At 35.1% G+C, this 16,245-nt stretch overlaps 1 protein-coding gene across 10 annotated transcripts in view; it reads right to left on the bottom strand.

The window, feature by feature from the left end:
* The window catches only part of STAU2 (staufen double-stranded RNA binding protein 2), a 392,065-nt gene that overhangs the window by 277,273 nt on the left and 98,547 nt on the right, over nt 1-16,245 (bottom strand). For 2 of the 10 annotated variants that reach the window (XM_087420418.1, XM_087420416.1), the window contains exons 2-3: nt 6,484-6,612; nt 2,152-2,297 (exon numbers count right to left, since the gene is read on the bottom strand). The exons of 5 other annotated variants lie outside the window; for them this stretch is intronic. In XM_087420418.1, the coding sequence (XP_087276544.1) occupies nt 2,152-2,297; nt 6,484-6,523 (186 nt within the window). In that variant the 5' untranslated portion in view covers nt 6,524-6,612. Of the gene's footprint in view, nt 1-1,426; nt 1,532-2,151; nt 2,298-6,483; nt 6,613-16,245 lie in introns of those variants that run through there. 3 more of the 10 variants (XM_087420417.1, XM_087420426.1, XM_087420419.1) reach the window with 3 other exon arrangements.

Here is a 16,245-nt window from a genome sequence, read left to right as displayed (position 1 = left end):
AGGGAAGTGAGAAATAGTAAAAAGGTGGTAGAATCAATGGATTTGTAGTGTGGAAGGACTACTGATGTCAAACTACTAGAGGGAATGAACTAGAAAGTTAGGCGGTGTCAGAGAGTTGAATGCTTGAGATTAAAATTATGGAGGGTCTTTCAGTTATTGGTAATGATAAATCAAGAATGTGATCACAGGAGTGAGTAGCTCAAGGAGAGTGAAAAACAATCATCTATCTAGAAGCTAAAATCAACAAAAATTAAGACAGAAGGAGTGTTAGAATGAAAGTGAGCCATGAGCAATGTGACGATTACCCAGAAGTTAGCAAATGACCACCATGAGGGGCGTGGGGAGTTAGTCTACTAACATGAAATTCAAAGCTGGAGGGTCATCTCAAGGAAGAATACTACCTGGAACTGGCAATGAGGAGCAAAGAGGACATATAATAGAAGAACCTTAAAATACAGAAGAATAAAATATTCATTACCCCTAAATGAGCTCAGTCCAGTACAACAGCAATGACAACACAATCATTGCACTCCAGCAGAGTAATGACCACAGCTGAGAAGGGCGGGGCCTGCTGGAGACCCAATGGAGGGATCAGAGAAGTTTCACAGAGGACTGGAAGATGTGATATGTGAGCTGAGTGTTGAAAAATGAATCAGGGCAAAACGACCTTCAAGGCAGAGAGACAATATAACACACGCAAAGGCAGACAGATGTGAAAAAACCACGAAATATTCTAAGAAATGCAAACAGTTCAACATGATTAAAGGCATAAAGAGAATGAGTATGAAATGGGTCTGAATTAATGTGTATGAAAGAGAGTCAGGACATATGACTAGACAGGTAAACCAAGACCACAACTTTTTGCTCTGCACAAAAGATATTACGAACAAATTAAACTGTTACCCAGAAATCCTTCATAAAAGCCTCTAATAGGGAACAAAATTGACGGATTTGTTTCATATTACTTTCCTTCTTTGAAGGAGATGCTAGAAAACAATTAAATAATCCAATAGCCAGTTGCTTTACGAAGATTAACCAGCTTTTAGAGACTCAATTGCTTCCATGCTGTATACAAAAATTTCTGATCATTATCATAATCTCCAACATACAAGATTAAAAATCTACCAAGGAATTTTGTGCACAACTGATATTTTTAAAAACAGATGAATAGAGCTCAAACATACATGCATTAGTTATAGATTTCTCTGTAACATGTATATATGTAAATATATACGTATGAGATTATACAGGCATACTTCAGAGATATTGCGGGTTCGGTTCCAGATCATTGCAATAAAGCGAATATCACAATAAAGCAAGTCACAATTTTTTTGGTTTCCCAATGCATATAAAAGTTATGTCTACACTATACTGTAGTCTATTTGGTGTGCAATAGCATTATGTCTCAAAAAAACAATGTACATACCTTAATTAAAAAATACTTTACTGCTAAAAAATGCTAATCATAATCTGAGCCTTCAGCAGGTTGTAATCTTTTTGCTGGTGGAGGGTCTTGTAAAAAATGCAATATCTGCGAAGCACATTAAAGTGAAGAGCAATAAAATGAGGTGTGCCTGTATATACATATAAACTGCTTTTGCACGTAAAAGAACAATATTATAAGTGAATGCATAAATAATAACAATACTGGTATATACAACTTTTATAAATGATTAACCTTAGAATTACACACACACCACAATGGAAAAGCTGTGTCACTAGGTAACCATCGCTGTATATGCTCTGTCTCCATTTTTACTTTAGTAGTTATGACTTAATGGAACGAGCACTGTCCTTGGGAGCCAAAGAACACACACTTGAGTGCTGGCATTGGCACTTATGAACGATTAAGCAAGTCACTTAACTTTTCTGTGCCTGAGTTTCTTAATTTACAAAATGGAAATCAGAAATCTGTATCTCATGTGTTTTGTTAAGATTTTTGTGAAGCACTGTATCTAAAAGAGCTTTATAAACCAAAATGAGCTATAAAACTGTTTCTTTACAGACTTAAAAATATTTTTAATATAGAACTAAGAGCTCTCGGGCCATCCACTGCCCCCGCCCCCAGAAATGAAGCACAATTACACCCTGAGCTGACACGCCCGACAGACTTGGGTAAGCATGTCTCACCGCCTCTCTGCATGACCTTACCTTCGCATGAGCAGGCCCTCTTTCTCTCAGAAGTCTATACTGGGGCTGGACTCTATTGAAACGGGCTAACTCATTTACCAGACACACTGCAGTTTTCTCTTTGGGATTTGCCATTTTATCTTGGAGAGAAGCTGTAAATAAAAAGGCTGTAAAGTTTTTGTGAAGAATGACTTTACAAAATGGAAGAAAAGCTAGTTTTGACTTTTTTAGATTGAAGTCAGATTATACTGTAAATCTGGATTAAATTATTTTCATTAATTTTATATAAAAAATTCAAACCATCTAAATGTTAAATGTCTTTCATTACATGCAACACAAATAATTATCACACTTTAAACAGTAAATTAAGGTAACTTTTTTCATAAGTACCTAAGTTGCTCTCTATACATATATATGACAACAGCATGCTTAAAGATTTTAAAGATTACAATAATTTTTAATTTATCTTGTAACTTTCCTTTCCTCTCAGAAAATTTTAGCATAAACAGAGAATTCTGATTCTTATTACTGTAAAACTAAATTTTGTATACCTTTTTTATCATTTGATCTTACTTTTTTAACTTCTCATTTTGAGACAGCATATTAGTTGAAAAAGTTCCAGACTTGGAAATCAAAGTCCTAAGTTTAAATACTAGCGCTTCCAACTATTTTTTAGAAACTTCCTTTTCTTACGAAATTTTAAGAGAAGTACAAAGAATAATTTAACAAATGCCCATATTCTTACCACACAGAACTGCAGTTAACATTTTCCATGTTTGCTTTAAGTCTTATTTAAAAAAAAACAACAGTATGACATTCCAGTTAAGTTCCCTTTATTTTTTCCAGAAACCACCACTATATGAATTTAGAATATATCCCTCTGGGATATTTTAAAATACATTTATACCTATGCACGTATATCCACGAAGAAATACATAGTCTTGATATATGTGGTTTTGTAGTCACATAAGCAGTAATATAATAAACACATGATTTTCAAAACTGTCTTTCTTCACTCATTATGTTTTTGAGATTGTAACTTAGATAGATCCAGTGCATTACTTTTAACTGCTGTATAATTTTCATCACAATATCGTATCAGTTTTTCAATCCACTCCTCTACTGATAGACACTTAGGTTGTTTCCCATTCTTCACCTTACAAGTAAAAACACGCTGCCAAATGGCACTCAGGATGATTGTACCATATCTCCGTCCCCTGGCAGCATGACAAGCACCATTTCCCCTCAACAGTGAAAAATGCAGTAAGGTCAGGTAGTTTCATTTCTGAAAATCTGATGTTTGACAACTTGTATCCCACTATTGTTTTTTGTTTTCCCCACTATAATTTTAATTTGCATTCCCAGATTACTGGTGAGTCTAATCATCTTCTTATATGTTATTGATCACTTGGGTTTCCTCTTCTGCGAACCGCTTCTGTCCTTTTTTCTATTAATTATTTTATGTATTATATTTATCAAATTTTTTTTTATAATCTGTGCTTTTTATGCCTTGTTTAAGGAATTCTTCCCTAACCTACAAGGTCTTAATTATTTTTAGTTAAATTTACTAAACCTTCTATTCTTTATCTGTAAAATAAGGGTAAAAAATCTATCCTACTTCACTCACAGGTTGGTATGAAATTAAGGTTTTTAAATGTATGGTATTCTAAATTCTACTGTAATTATTATTACAGTCTCAGAATATTTTCCTAATACTATGTTAAACTATTTTATCCTATTTTTTCTTCATCTCATTTATAGATATTCAACTGCTTTTTAGTTTTTCTTTCATGTCCCATTAATCAGTGCCAAAAAACACTTAAAAACCTAAGCTTAAAACATGCAAGTGGCATTACTTCCTGCTCAGTTAAACTGTAGTCACAATGTATGGAGAAGGCATTAAATGCACGGAAAGAGTTTAGGAACTTCATCTACAAACTTTCTATGGCAAGGTTTAATGCAGAAGATACTATTCTTTTAACCTTTTAATACTTTTTACAGGACCAACAGTTTGGTACAATGACTTGATCACAATCGTTATGATTAAGAAGTTATTTCATAAGAAAACTACATAAATACCTAGTAAGGCATAAATAAAACAAAAGAGAATCTAAGCAACCAACTGTAGGACCAATACAGCTGACATCCTTGCATACCATGGCATTAAATACTCAAGTACTATAGATAACACAGCTAGCTGAATATCAAAAAGCAAAATAGGAATGACAATTTGTTAAAAGAGAGAAAATACTAAAGTCTGGTAAAAACCAGTCAATTTTGCATAACACTGAAATAGCATTTATACTGCTACCGCACAATTCTCATAACTCAGCAATGCTGCATATTCATCTGTTATGATGCAAAAAATATTAGGAGCATAGCAAGCATAATGTGACAATTTTATAGTACGAAACATTTTAATAGCATAGGTTTTAAATATATTAAAATGTGATTAAAATAGTAAGTTTATAGCTCTGTAAACTTTAGTACGAAAATCTGATCTAAATCCTTTAAAGAAAGTGCTAATAACATGGTGATAAACTTATATTTCATTAATTTTGACTTTCTGCTTCATAAAAATAACATGAAACCAATAACTGATTCATGGAATCCATTAATGGAATCCAATAATGGATTTAACGTGTGACTGAAGTTTGGTGCGAAAGGTGTGCAAAATACATGCAAGATCTCACTTTGATAAAACTTTACAACTAAAATCCAAACGTTCAAAGTTGGTAAATTTAAAAATAATTAGTCCTAGTTGAAATTTTTTATTTTATGAAATGATTAAAATTTTATTTTAAATAGCTGTTCCTCTATTTAATCAGAAATTTTATTGGTATTAATGACTTGACAGAGCTCACCGTTAGAGCAATAATTTAAAACTTTAAACCAAATTTTGGTAAAACATCTACAAAATTATAAAACAAACTGGTCTATTAAAACTGAGATCTATAAACTCAATTTATATATAACTTTTTATAAAAGTCAACAGCGCAAAAAGTGAGAATTACATATACACTGTTGCATAGGTATACATTTTCAAGAGACCTAAGAATGTCCTCAACGAAGATATTTTGAAATAGGCTTCAAGTCAATTTGGTGGCTAGAATAGTAGACATTTACTTAGAAGTAAACAAAATTAATGATAACAGATTTCACAATCTAAGCCTTTGTTTTTGAGAGAGCAAATGCCATATGATGGTTAAGAGCCTGTTTTGGATCTCTCTGCCACTAATTCATATCTATGTGACCTTGAGAAAGCACTTAAATCTCACTTTCCTAGGCAGTAAAATAGAAATAATAGTTGTTTTTATATTACTGGATGATGGCATTGGTTGAATGAGATGATACAAGACACTGTTAACAATGATAAGAATGCATTATTATTCTGATTACAAACAATTTGTTAAAACACATTATCATCAAATATGAAAACAGTAAGTTTTATAAACTTTTTTTCCATAGCTTTCTAAGCTAAAATATTCTGAGTTAAAATGTTCCATTAGATTAAGTTTATTTTATTCATACAAATATACTTCAATATTCTGTAAAAAGCACATATTTGTTATTATTTTTTCCACCAACTTATTATAACATCATAAGTCTGTTTCAACTGAAAAATCCCCAAGTATGATATAAATTATATTTAAGATTTCTCATATTTGTGTTAGGAAATATTCTACCTTTGTCGTACGAAACTTGTTTACATGTAACTCTCCATAACTTTGATAAGTAACACTGGTAAAACAGCTATGGCATCTGCACACTCAATGAAACATAGATAAACTCTATTTTTTGAAATATACTCTATTTTCATATCTTTATAAAGGGACTTAAATCTTCAAACTATACCAAAATAAGGTAGCTCACAGTTTTTAATCAACAGGCAAATCCCTGTCCCAAAGGAGCTCACAGTCTGGAAGAAGAAAGAGATACAAACAAGAAACAAACACAATAAACTACAAGAGGAGAAGTGCTATGATACGGCTGTTACAGGGACTCCTTAGGTCAAGGGGGCGTTGAAAGGTGCGTTTCAAGATGTGGTGATTAGATTAGTTAAGGAAAGTAGGAATTCACCGAGTTAGCAAGGGAGGGAGAGAGAAAGACAGTCTAAGCTTTTCCAGAGCGCACATGCAGGAGAAAGCACAGAAAACACATCACATTCTGGCAGATGCAAGTAGATCATCAGCAGAACACAGAATGCACAGGAGAGAACAGCAGAAAAAACTGTGTGACCAGAATCCACCAAAACACCAAACGTTCCCTAAGCCAGAATTTAGAGCAGCAACATTTTTAAGGTAGTTAAATTACAGCCAGAGCTGTTGCTAGCAAAGCCACAGTCCACCTCACCTGCCAAGGCAAGTCTCTCCACAGAAGAATCCGTTTCCATCTCTGGTCCCAGAAATGACTTGGACACAGTTTCTATGTCTCTTTGCTGGCTCCCCTTTCCCTATTACCTGCTACTGGAAGGGACTCATCCTAATTCCCAAGTAAAATAAAAAGAAAGAAAATAGAGTCAAAAGAGCAAAGGAATTTGACATAACTTCCACAGGCTCTTGCCTTCTAGGAGAAATGTGACTGTCCATGGTTATAAGTAAAAGAAACCCTATAACTTCAGATTAGACCATAACCTAAGGCTGTCCAAGCAAAATCACTACCCAAGGATCAAACCGCTGTCTTATAATTGCCTATTAATTAAGAAAAAATTAAAGTTCCTATCTCACAAACACAAAAATAAATTCCTGAAGTATTAAAATGCAAAATATAAAAATACAACAAAAGCACAAGAAAACTTGATATTTGTCATATATTTGTCATAATCCTGTAACATAGAAGGTTTTTCTAGATAAGAAGAGAAACCTAAAAGCCATAATGGGATAAACTGACAGATTTAACAAGACAAAAATGTAAAACTTCTGTAGAGCAAAACACACCATAAATGACACTAAAAAACAGTCTACAAACTGGGAAAGAAATACTCACAACATGCGAAGAAAAACTGTTAACATCCATAAAATACAAAGGTGATATAAATCAATTTTTAAAAAAAAAAATCTGATAGCAAAAGGGCAAACGTATGCACAATCAATTCACATAATATAATTTATTGAGTAAACACATCTGTTCAAAAAACTGTTTAAAGAAATAAAAATTCAAATTCCAGTGAGAGAGAATTTACCCCACTAAACTGATAAAGATGAAAAAATGATCATGTAAGTATTGGCAAGGATGTGGGGAAATGAGTGCAAACTCTATTGGTGCAAACAAATTAGTACAAACTTTTTGGTGGGGAATCTGGCAATACTGATTAAAGTTTCAATTGTATCTATCTTTAAAACAACAATTACACATCTAGTATTCATACTGCAGGAAGACTTGCATAGCGCATACACAATGACAATCCACATAGCAAGAACTATAAACAAGCTAAATATTTATCCATCAGTAATTGACTGGTGAAACAAACTACAATGGACTACGCACCTTTGAAAAAGAGTATGAGGTACAGTGCTTATGTACCGACATGGGAAAAACATTACAAAATGTTGAATGAAAAAGGTTCTAACAGCTTATGGTCTGATCTTATTTTCATTTTCTTTAAATCAAACGTGCATGGATTAAAGGGGAAGAGAGACTGGTGGCGGGGGGTCCTCACTTCCTACTTTTAAGTACTACATTGTTTTAGTTTTTCACAATTAATATGTATATCTTTTATTAAAAAATTATTTTACAAAGCCATGAAAAGTAGGGAATGCCTTCCAGTGTAAAAGTCTTCGACTCGAATTGCTATTGTCCTATCTAGTCTTCACAGTGCCACCAGGGTTCTACAAAACAGAAAGATGTTCAAGGACCTGGTTCAAAGCAGCCCATGTGTCATGCCTACAATCTCTGACTTTTCCATATAAAGCCACTTTGGGACTCACACACTGCTAAAACGGAGTGTGGCCTTAGCCAACGGGTTTGTTGTCTGTTGTTGGTATGGCTGGTCTTCTTAACTTTAGCCATTCTAACAGGTGCGTAACGGTATCTCATTGTTGTTTTTTGGGGTTTTTGTTTTCTTTTTCTGGTGTTTTTTTTTTTTTTTTTTTTTTGCTGAGGAAGATTCACCCTAACATCTGCGCCAATCCTCCATTTCGTATGTGGGTCACTGCTACAGCACGGCCGTCAACGACCAGTGTAGGTCCGCACCCGGAAATCGACCCCAGGCCGCCAAAGCAGAGCACGCTGAACTTAACCACTAGGCCATGGGGCCGGCCCTCATTGTAGTTTTAGTTGCATTTCCCTAATGACTAATGATGTTGAGCATCCTTTTGTTTATACGCTATTTTTATATACACTGTAGTGAAGTGTCTATCTGAATATTTTACCCATTTTTAATTGGGTTATTTTTCTTGTTGTTTTATTTGAAGAGTTCTTTATATATTCTAAATACAAGTCATTAATCAGGTATATGCTTGGCAAAGATTTTCTCCCAGTGTATGTTGTCTCTTTTCATCCTCTTACCAGTGTCTTTTGAACACCAGACTTTAATTTTAATAATGTCTAATTTATCAATTTGTTGTTCTATAGACTGTGTTGTCTCTAAGAAATCATCACCTAGTTGCGGTCTCAAAGATTTTTTCCTATGTTTTCTTCTATAAACTTTATAGTTTTAGGTTGCACATTTAGGTCTCTGAACCACTTTGAATTAATTTTTGTATATGGTACAAGGTATGAATTCAATTTGTTTTTTGTTTTTCAATATCCAATGTTCAAACCCTATTTGTGGAAAAGGCTATATTTTTTCCACTGTATTGCTTTTACGGCTTTGTTAAAAATCAGTTATCTACATATAGTAGGTTCATTTCTGGACTACCTATTCTGTTTCATTGATCTATTTTTATGCCAATGCTGTTTTTACTGTAGCTTTATAATTCTTGAAATTAGGTAGCGCTGGGCCCCCCACATTGTTCTTCACAGCTGTTTGGCTATTCTAGGTTCTTGCATTTCCATATGAATTTTATTTTAGGCAAAAATGCCTGGAAGGATGAGAGTAGAATTCCCTAGAATTCTACAGATTAATTTGGTGAAAACCAACATTTTAACAAAGTTGAGTCTTCCAACCCACGTACAGGATATATAGTCAATTCTCATTACTGAAACAATGATATCTCAATGACAGTTATGTTCTATCACAAATCCACAAATGGTGAATTAGCAATTACTGAATCACTGCTTCTAAGGAAAATACAGGGTTAGGTTCCTGCAAACCTCTGGTCATAACATTTTTGTCAGCCGATCAATACACGACCTTGTTTTATGTGGGTTTCTGGTTAAAGACCCACTACTTAACATATGTTGCTGATTCATTAAAATTGAACTCGCCGCCAACAGTAACTCCTGCCTGAAGGAAGCTTATCTAAAGACATGCATCTTCTCCGTAAGGCATGTTGCAGCATTCTTGTGCTTAGGAACACTACACAGCACTTCAGCACTATGCTTAGGGGCCATTTTAAACAGCTAAACCACCCACAAAAACGCAAAAAATGTGGCACTAAAGAGACCAAGATAAGGACACTTGCCCACAGTAGGAAAATTGAAACAAGAAAGCAGAGTGTCACTTTGTTCAACCTCAGTTCAAACTGTGCAAGTTGGGCGACTCAAATTTTTCACCACTCTGCATGTGTTAGCAAATGAACACAAAGGCGTTGCAAGTAATGATTTTGGGGTTACAAATAAATTTTAGCAAATAGGCCAACTCACAGATAAGAATCCATGAATAATGAAGATCAACTGTACCTCTCAATTTATGTAAGCATCCTTTAATTTCTCAGCATCATTTTGTAGTTGTTTTAACATATTTTGTTAGATTTATCCATAAGTATTTCATGTTTTTGATACTGTTGTAAAAGGCATCTTTTATTTCAGTTTCTGATTGTTCCTTGCTAGTGTACAGAAACACAATTAATTCTTGTAAACAGTTATGCATCATGTAACAGGGATACCTTCTGAGAAATGCATTGTTGGGTGATTTTGTCATTTTGCAAACGTTATAGCGTGTACTTACACAAACTTCGATGGTACGGCCTACTACACACCTAGGCCATATGGTACTAATCTTATGGGACCACTGTCGTATATGCGGTCCATCGTTAACCAAAATGTCGTTATGCAGTGCATGACTGTATATCTTTGGTCATTTCTGTCCACTTGTTATATCAATTATTGAGAGGAGTTACTGAAATCTCTAACTATAATTGTGAATTTCTCCTTGCATTTCTATTAGTTTTTGCTTTGTGTGTTTTGAAGCTCTGTTATTAGGTGCATAAACATTTAGCATTGTCATGTCCTCTTAAATAACTGATCTTTTTCTTGCTATGAAATGACCGATATCCCAAGTAATATTCCTTGCTCTGAAATCTACTTTGTCTGATATTAACAAAATCACTCCAAGTTTTTTTTTTTTTAATTTTTTTTTTAAATTTTGTTTATTTATTTTTCCCCCAAAGCCCCAGTAGACACTTGTATGTCATAGCTGCACATCCTCCTAGTTGTTGTATGTGGGACGCGGCCTCAGCATGGCCAAAGAAGCAGTGCATAGGTGCGCACCCGGGATCTGAACCCGGGCCGCCAGTAGAGGAGCGCACGCACCTAACCGCTAAGCCGCGGGGCTGGCCCCCAAGTTTCCTTCAACTATGTTAGCATGTTATAGCTTTCCATTCTTTAACCTTTAACCTATTTGTGTTTACAGTTATTTCTTATAGGCAAGTATACAGTTGGATTTTGCTTTTTTATGCAATCTCAGCCTTTAAATCGGGGTTTTAGACTACTTACACATAACATGATTATTCATATCATTAGGTTTGACTCTATCATCTTATTGTTTTATATTTGTCCTATCTGGTCTTTGTTCCCTTTTTCATCTGTTCATGGCTTCCGCTGGATTAATTATTTTGTATGATTCAATTCTATCCACATCATGCATCAACAGATACGTTCTGAGAAATGTGTCATTAGGCGATTTTGACATTGCATGAACATCAGAGAGTATACTTACACAAACCTAAATTATGTGGTACTAATCTTATGGGACCACCATCACATACGCAGTCCGTCATTGACCAAAACCTCGCTATGCAGTGCATGACTACCTTTTTTGGCTTATTAGTTATAACTCTTTTTGGTTATTTTAGTGGCTGCTTTAGAGTTTATATTATATCTTTAACTTATCACAGTCTACCTTTAGGTAGATAGCACCTAATGTAGAGCCTAAGAATCTTAATATACTTCCATTTCTCCCTCAGCCTTTAAGCTACTGTTATCATGCACTTTACTTCTGTGTATGTTACAAACCACAAAATATCTTGTTAACATTTCTGCTTTAAACAGTTACCTTTCAGAGAGATTAAACTAATAAAAAAACTTATATATTTACCCAAGTAGCTACCACTTCTAGTGTTCTTTTTTCTTTTTTTATCTAGTATCATTTTCCTGCTATCTGAAGGACATACTTTAAAATTTTCTTGAAGTGGGGGAGTGTTAGTGATGGATTCCTTCACCTTTTCTGCGTCTGAAAACATCTTTTGGACCAGCCTGGTGCCATAGTGGTTAAGTTTGGCATGTTCCGCTTAGGCGGCCTGGAGTTCACGGGTTTGGATCGGGGTCACGGACCTATACCACTCATCGAGCCATGCTGTGGCAGCGACCCACATACAAAATAGAAGACGACTGGCACAGATGTTAGCTCAGGGACAACCTTCCTCAAGCAAAAAGAGGAAGATTGGCAACAGATTTTAGCTCAGGGCCAATGTTCCTCACCAAAAAAAAAAACAAAATCTCTTCATTTCATTTTTGTTTCTGAAACACATTTTTGCCAGATATAGAATTCTAGGTCGATACTTTTCACCTTTCAGTACTTTAAAGATGCTACTCCACTGTTTTCTTGTTTATACTGTTTCTGACAAGAAATCTAATACCATCTTTATCTTTGTTTCTATGCATATAATGTGACCATGTCTTTTTTTTCTCTGACTGCATTTAAGATTTTCTCTTTATATCACTTGCACTCGGCAATTTGATTTTGATGAGCCTTGGTGTAGTTTCCTTTATGTTTCTTATACTCAGAATTCAGTGAACTTCTTTGAGCTGCAGGTTTACGGTTTAATCTTAATAAAACTTATTTGAAAAGTTTTTGGCCATTATTTCTTGAAATATATTTTTCTGTACCCTGCCTCCTTCAGGAACTGTAGTCACTCATATATTTGGCTGCTTGAAGGTATCTCACAGCTCACTGATGCTTTCTACATTTTTATTATTCTTTTTTCTCTGTATGTTTCATCCTGGATGGTTTCTATTCCTATGCCTTCAAGTTCATTAATCTATTTTCTGCAATATCTAATCTGCCATTAATCTTATCCAGTGTATTTTACATCTCACATGTAGTCTTCATCTTTACAAGTTCTTTATGGGTCTTTCTGAATCTTCCATGTTTCTAACTTTCTGAACATATGGAATACAGGTATAACAACTGGTTTTAATATCCCCTGCTAATGCTATCATCTGTGTCAGTTTTCAGTGATTGATTATTCTCCTCACTATAGGTCATGTTTTTATGCTCCTGAGCATAAAATGGAATCATGAACTGAATGACACACACTGTGAATTTCAACTTCTTGTCAGCTAGATATTTTCCATTCCTATAAATCTTCTTGTACTGTGTTCTGGGATGCAGTTAAGTGACTTGGAAATAGTTTGTTCCTTAAGTCTTGCATTTATAATTTGCTAGTCTGTTCCAGAGCAGCAACATCTGCTCAACCCATGGAATGTGCACAGCTCCACACTTCAGTTCTCACTCCTCATGCCACAACCTGGAAAGCCTCTCAATGTAGGAGGCTGGGGCAGCTGTAGGGCTTACCTCACTTGTTTCTCATCACTCAGCGATCACTGACCATCACTGCCTCATGTCCAGTTTCTTGAGAACTGTTGTTTCTGTGTATTTTGTCTCTTTTTGTGGGGGAGGGGGGAGTGTTTCAGGAGGAGGATAATTATTGTCCCTGTTATTTCACATGAGCCAGATGCAGGCCATCCTTGTACTTTTAATCTATCCTCATCTTTACATTTAAAGTGAGTTTCTTATAGACATCACATAGTTAGGCATTACTTTTCTAGCCAATCTGACAACCTCTGCCTTTTAACTGGAGTGTTTAGATCCTTTATATTTAATGTGACTACCGATATGGTTAGATTTAAATCTACCATTTTACTATTTTTTGTCTCATCTGTTGTTTGTTCCCCTTTTCATCTTTACCTACCTTCTTTGGGACTGATTATTTTTTAGTATTCAATTTCATCTCCCCTATGGACTTATTTTTCTTTATTTTCTTTTATAGCAATTGCTCTAAAATATACACAGCCTACCTTCAAATAAATATTATACCATTTCGTGTATGGCATAAGCACCTAACAATACTATACTTCCCTTTCCTCTGCTTCATTCTTTATGACACTGTCATCAGTCAGTTATTTCTATGTGTGTTCTAAGCCTCCAATTCATTGTTATTATCTTTGCTTTAAATAGTCAATTATCTTTTGAAAGGTTAAAATGAAGAAAATGTATTTTATATTTACCCTATATTTTATCATTTCTTGCACTCTTCATTCCTTTTCAAAGATCCAAATTTCCATCTGTTAGTGTTTTCCTTCTGCCTAAAGAACTTCCTTTAAGACTTCTTGCAGTGCAAGTCTGCTGAAAATGAATTCTCTCAGATTTTGCTTCTCTCAAAAGTAACTTCCTGGGGCAGGCCCAGTAGCGTAATGCTTCGGTTCACGCACTCCGCTTTGGCAGCCCGCGGTTTAAGGGTTCGGATCCCGGGTGCAGATTTATGCACCACTTATCAAGCCATGCTATGGCGGCATCCCATATAAAGTAGAGGAAGATGGGCATGGGTGTTAGCCCAGGGCCAATCTTCCTCAGCAAAAAAGAGGAGGACTGGCAATGGATGTTAGCTCAGGGCTAGTCTTCCCCAAAAAGAAAAAAAAAATGTAACTGCCTTTGCAAATCATATATCTGATAAAGGATTAATATCCAAAATATATAAAGAACTCTTACATCTCAAAAAAATAAATCAAAAAATGGGCAAAGAATTTGACTAGACATTTCTACAAAGATGATATACAAATGACCAAGAAACATATGAAAAGACACTCAACATTACTAATCATCAAAGAAATGCAAATCAAAACCATAATGAAGGGCCAGCCCAGTGGCACAGTGGTTAAGTTCATGCGCTCTGCTTTGGCGACCCGGGGTTCTCGGGTTCAGATCCCAGGCACAGACCTACGCACCACTCCTCAGGCCATGCTGCGGCGGCGGCCCACATACAAAATAGAGGAAGACTGGCAAGGACATCAGCTCAGCGACAATCTTCCTCAAGCAAAAAGAGGAAGATTGGCAACAGATGTTAGCTCAGGGCCGATCTTCCTCACCAAAAAAAAAAAAAAAAAGTTATGGAGATGGATGATGGTGATGGTTGCAGAAACTGTGCATGTACTTCTTGCCACAGAACTATACATGTAAAAATGGTTAAAATGGTAAATTTTATGTTATATATATTTTACCACAACTAAAAATTTAAAAATAAAAGAAAACACAACAACAAAAGGTCACTTCTTTTTGAAAAGTGTTTTCAGTGGGAATAGAATCCTAGGTCGACAAGTATTTTTCTCTCAGTATTTTAAAGATGTCACTCCACACTCTTCTGGCTGTCAGTTTCTAACAAAAACTCTGTCATTCTTATCCCTATTTCTCTGTTCATAATGTATCTTTTTTCCTCTGGATGCTTTGAAGATTTTCTTCCACCATCACTGTTTTTCAGTCATTTGAATACAATGTGCCTTGTGTGGTTTTAAAATGTTTCTTCCAAGTTAGATTCATTGAGCTTTACAGATGGGTTTACAGTGTTCATTAAACATGAAAATTTTCAGCCATTATTTGTTCCAGCATTTTCCTGTTCCCCCTCTCTTCTCCTGAGAATCTACCTACACACATCTTAGTCTACTTAATACTGTCCAATGCCTCACAGAGGCTCTGCTCATTTTTTTCCAATCTTGTTCACTCTGTGCTTCATTTTGGATAGTTGCTATTCCTACATATTCAAGCTCACTGATCTCTTCTTCTACAGTATCTTATCTGCTATTAATCCCATCCAGGATATATTTTTTTATTTCAGATATTGCGTTCTTCATCTCTAGAAGTGCCATTTAAGCACTTTTTTATACCTTTCATTTCATTCCTCATCATTTTCCTGTTTTCCTCTACCTTCTTGAACATTTGGAGCATACTGATAGTAGCTCTTTTTACATCTTTGTGTGCTAAATCAATCGTCTTTGTCATTTCTGGGTCTCTTTCTACTGATTGACTTTTTTACCCTGGTTATGGGTCACATTTTTATGCTTCTTTGCAAGCATTTTAGTTTTATTAAGGTAAAATTGACATAACATCAAATTAACCATTTTAAAGTGAAAATCAGTGGCAAAAAGCACATTCACAATGTTGTGCAACCACCACATCTATCTAGTTCCAAAACATTTTTATCACCCCCAAAAAGAAACTGTACCTATCAGGCAGCTGCTCCTCATCCCCTCTATGCCCTAGACCCTGACAACCACAAAGATGTGTTCTGTCTCCACAGATTTACTTATTCTGGATATTTCATGTAAATGGAATCATATGTATCCTTTTGTGTCTAACTTCATTCACTTAGCAAAATATTTTTAAAGTTTACCACACTGTAGCATACATCAGTACTTCACTTTTTTTTTTTTACAGCTGAATAATATTCTATGGTATGTATATACTACAATTTGTTTACTCATTCATCCATCTACGGAGACATCTGGCTGCTTCCATCGTTTGACTATTGTAAATAGTGTTAGTATGAACATGTGTGTAGGTATACTTGAGCACGTGTTTTCAATTCTTTTGGGAATACACATAGAAGTGGAATTGCTGAGTCATACTATAATTCTATGTTTAACTTTTTAAAAAACTGTCAAACTATTTTCCACAGAGGCTGAACCATTTTATATTCCCACCAGGGTTCCAATGTCTCCACATCCTCATCCACACTTGTT

This window comes from Ceratotherium simum, chromosome 31 (genome assembly GCF_057802395.1).
Source record: "Ceratotherium simum simum isolate JZ-2026a chromosome 31, ASM5780239v1, whole genome shotgun sequence".
NCBI classification, from domain to species: domain Eukaryota; kingdom Metazoa; phylum Chordata; class Mammalia; order Perissodactyla; family Rhinocerotidae; genus Ceratotherium; species Ceratotherium simum.
The sequence above is the reverse complement of the archived record's forward strand: the minus strand, read 5'-3'. Positions and strand labels throughout refer to the sequence as shown.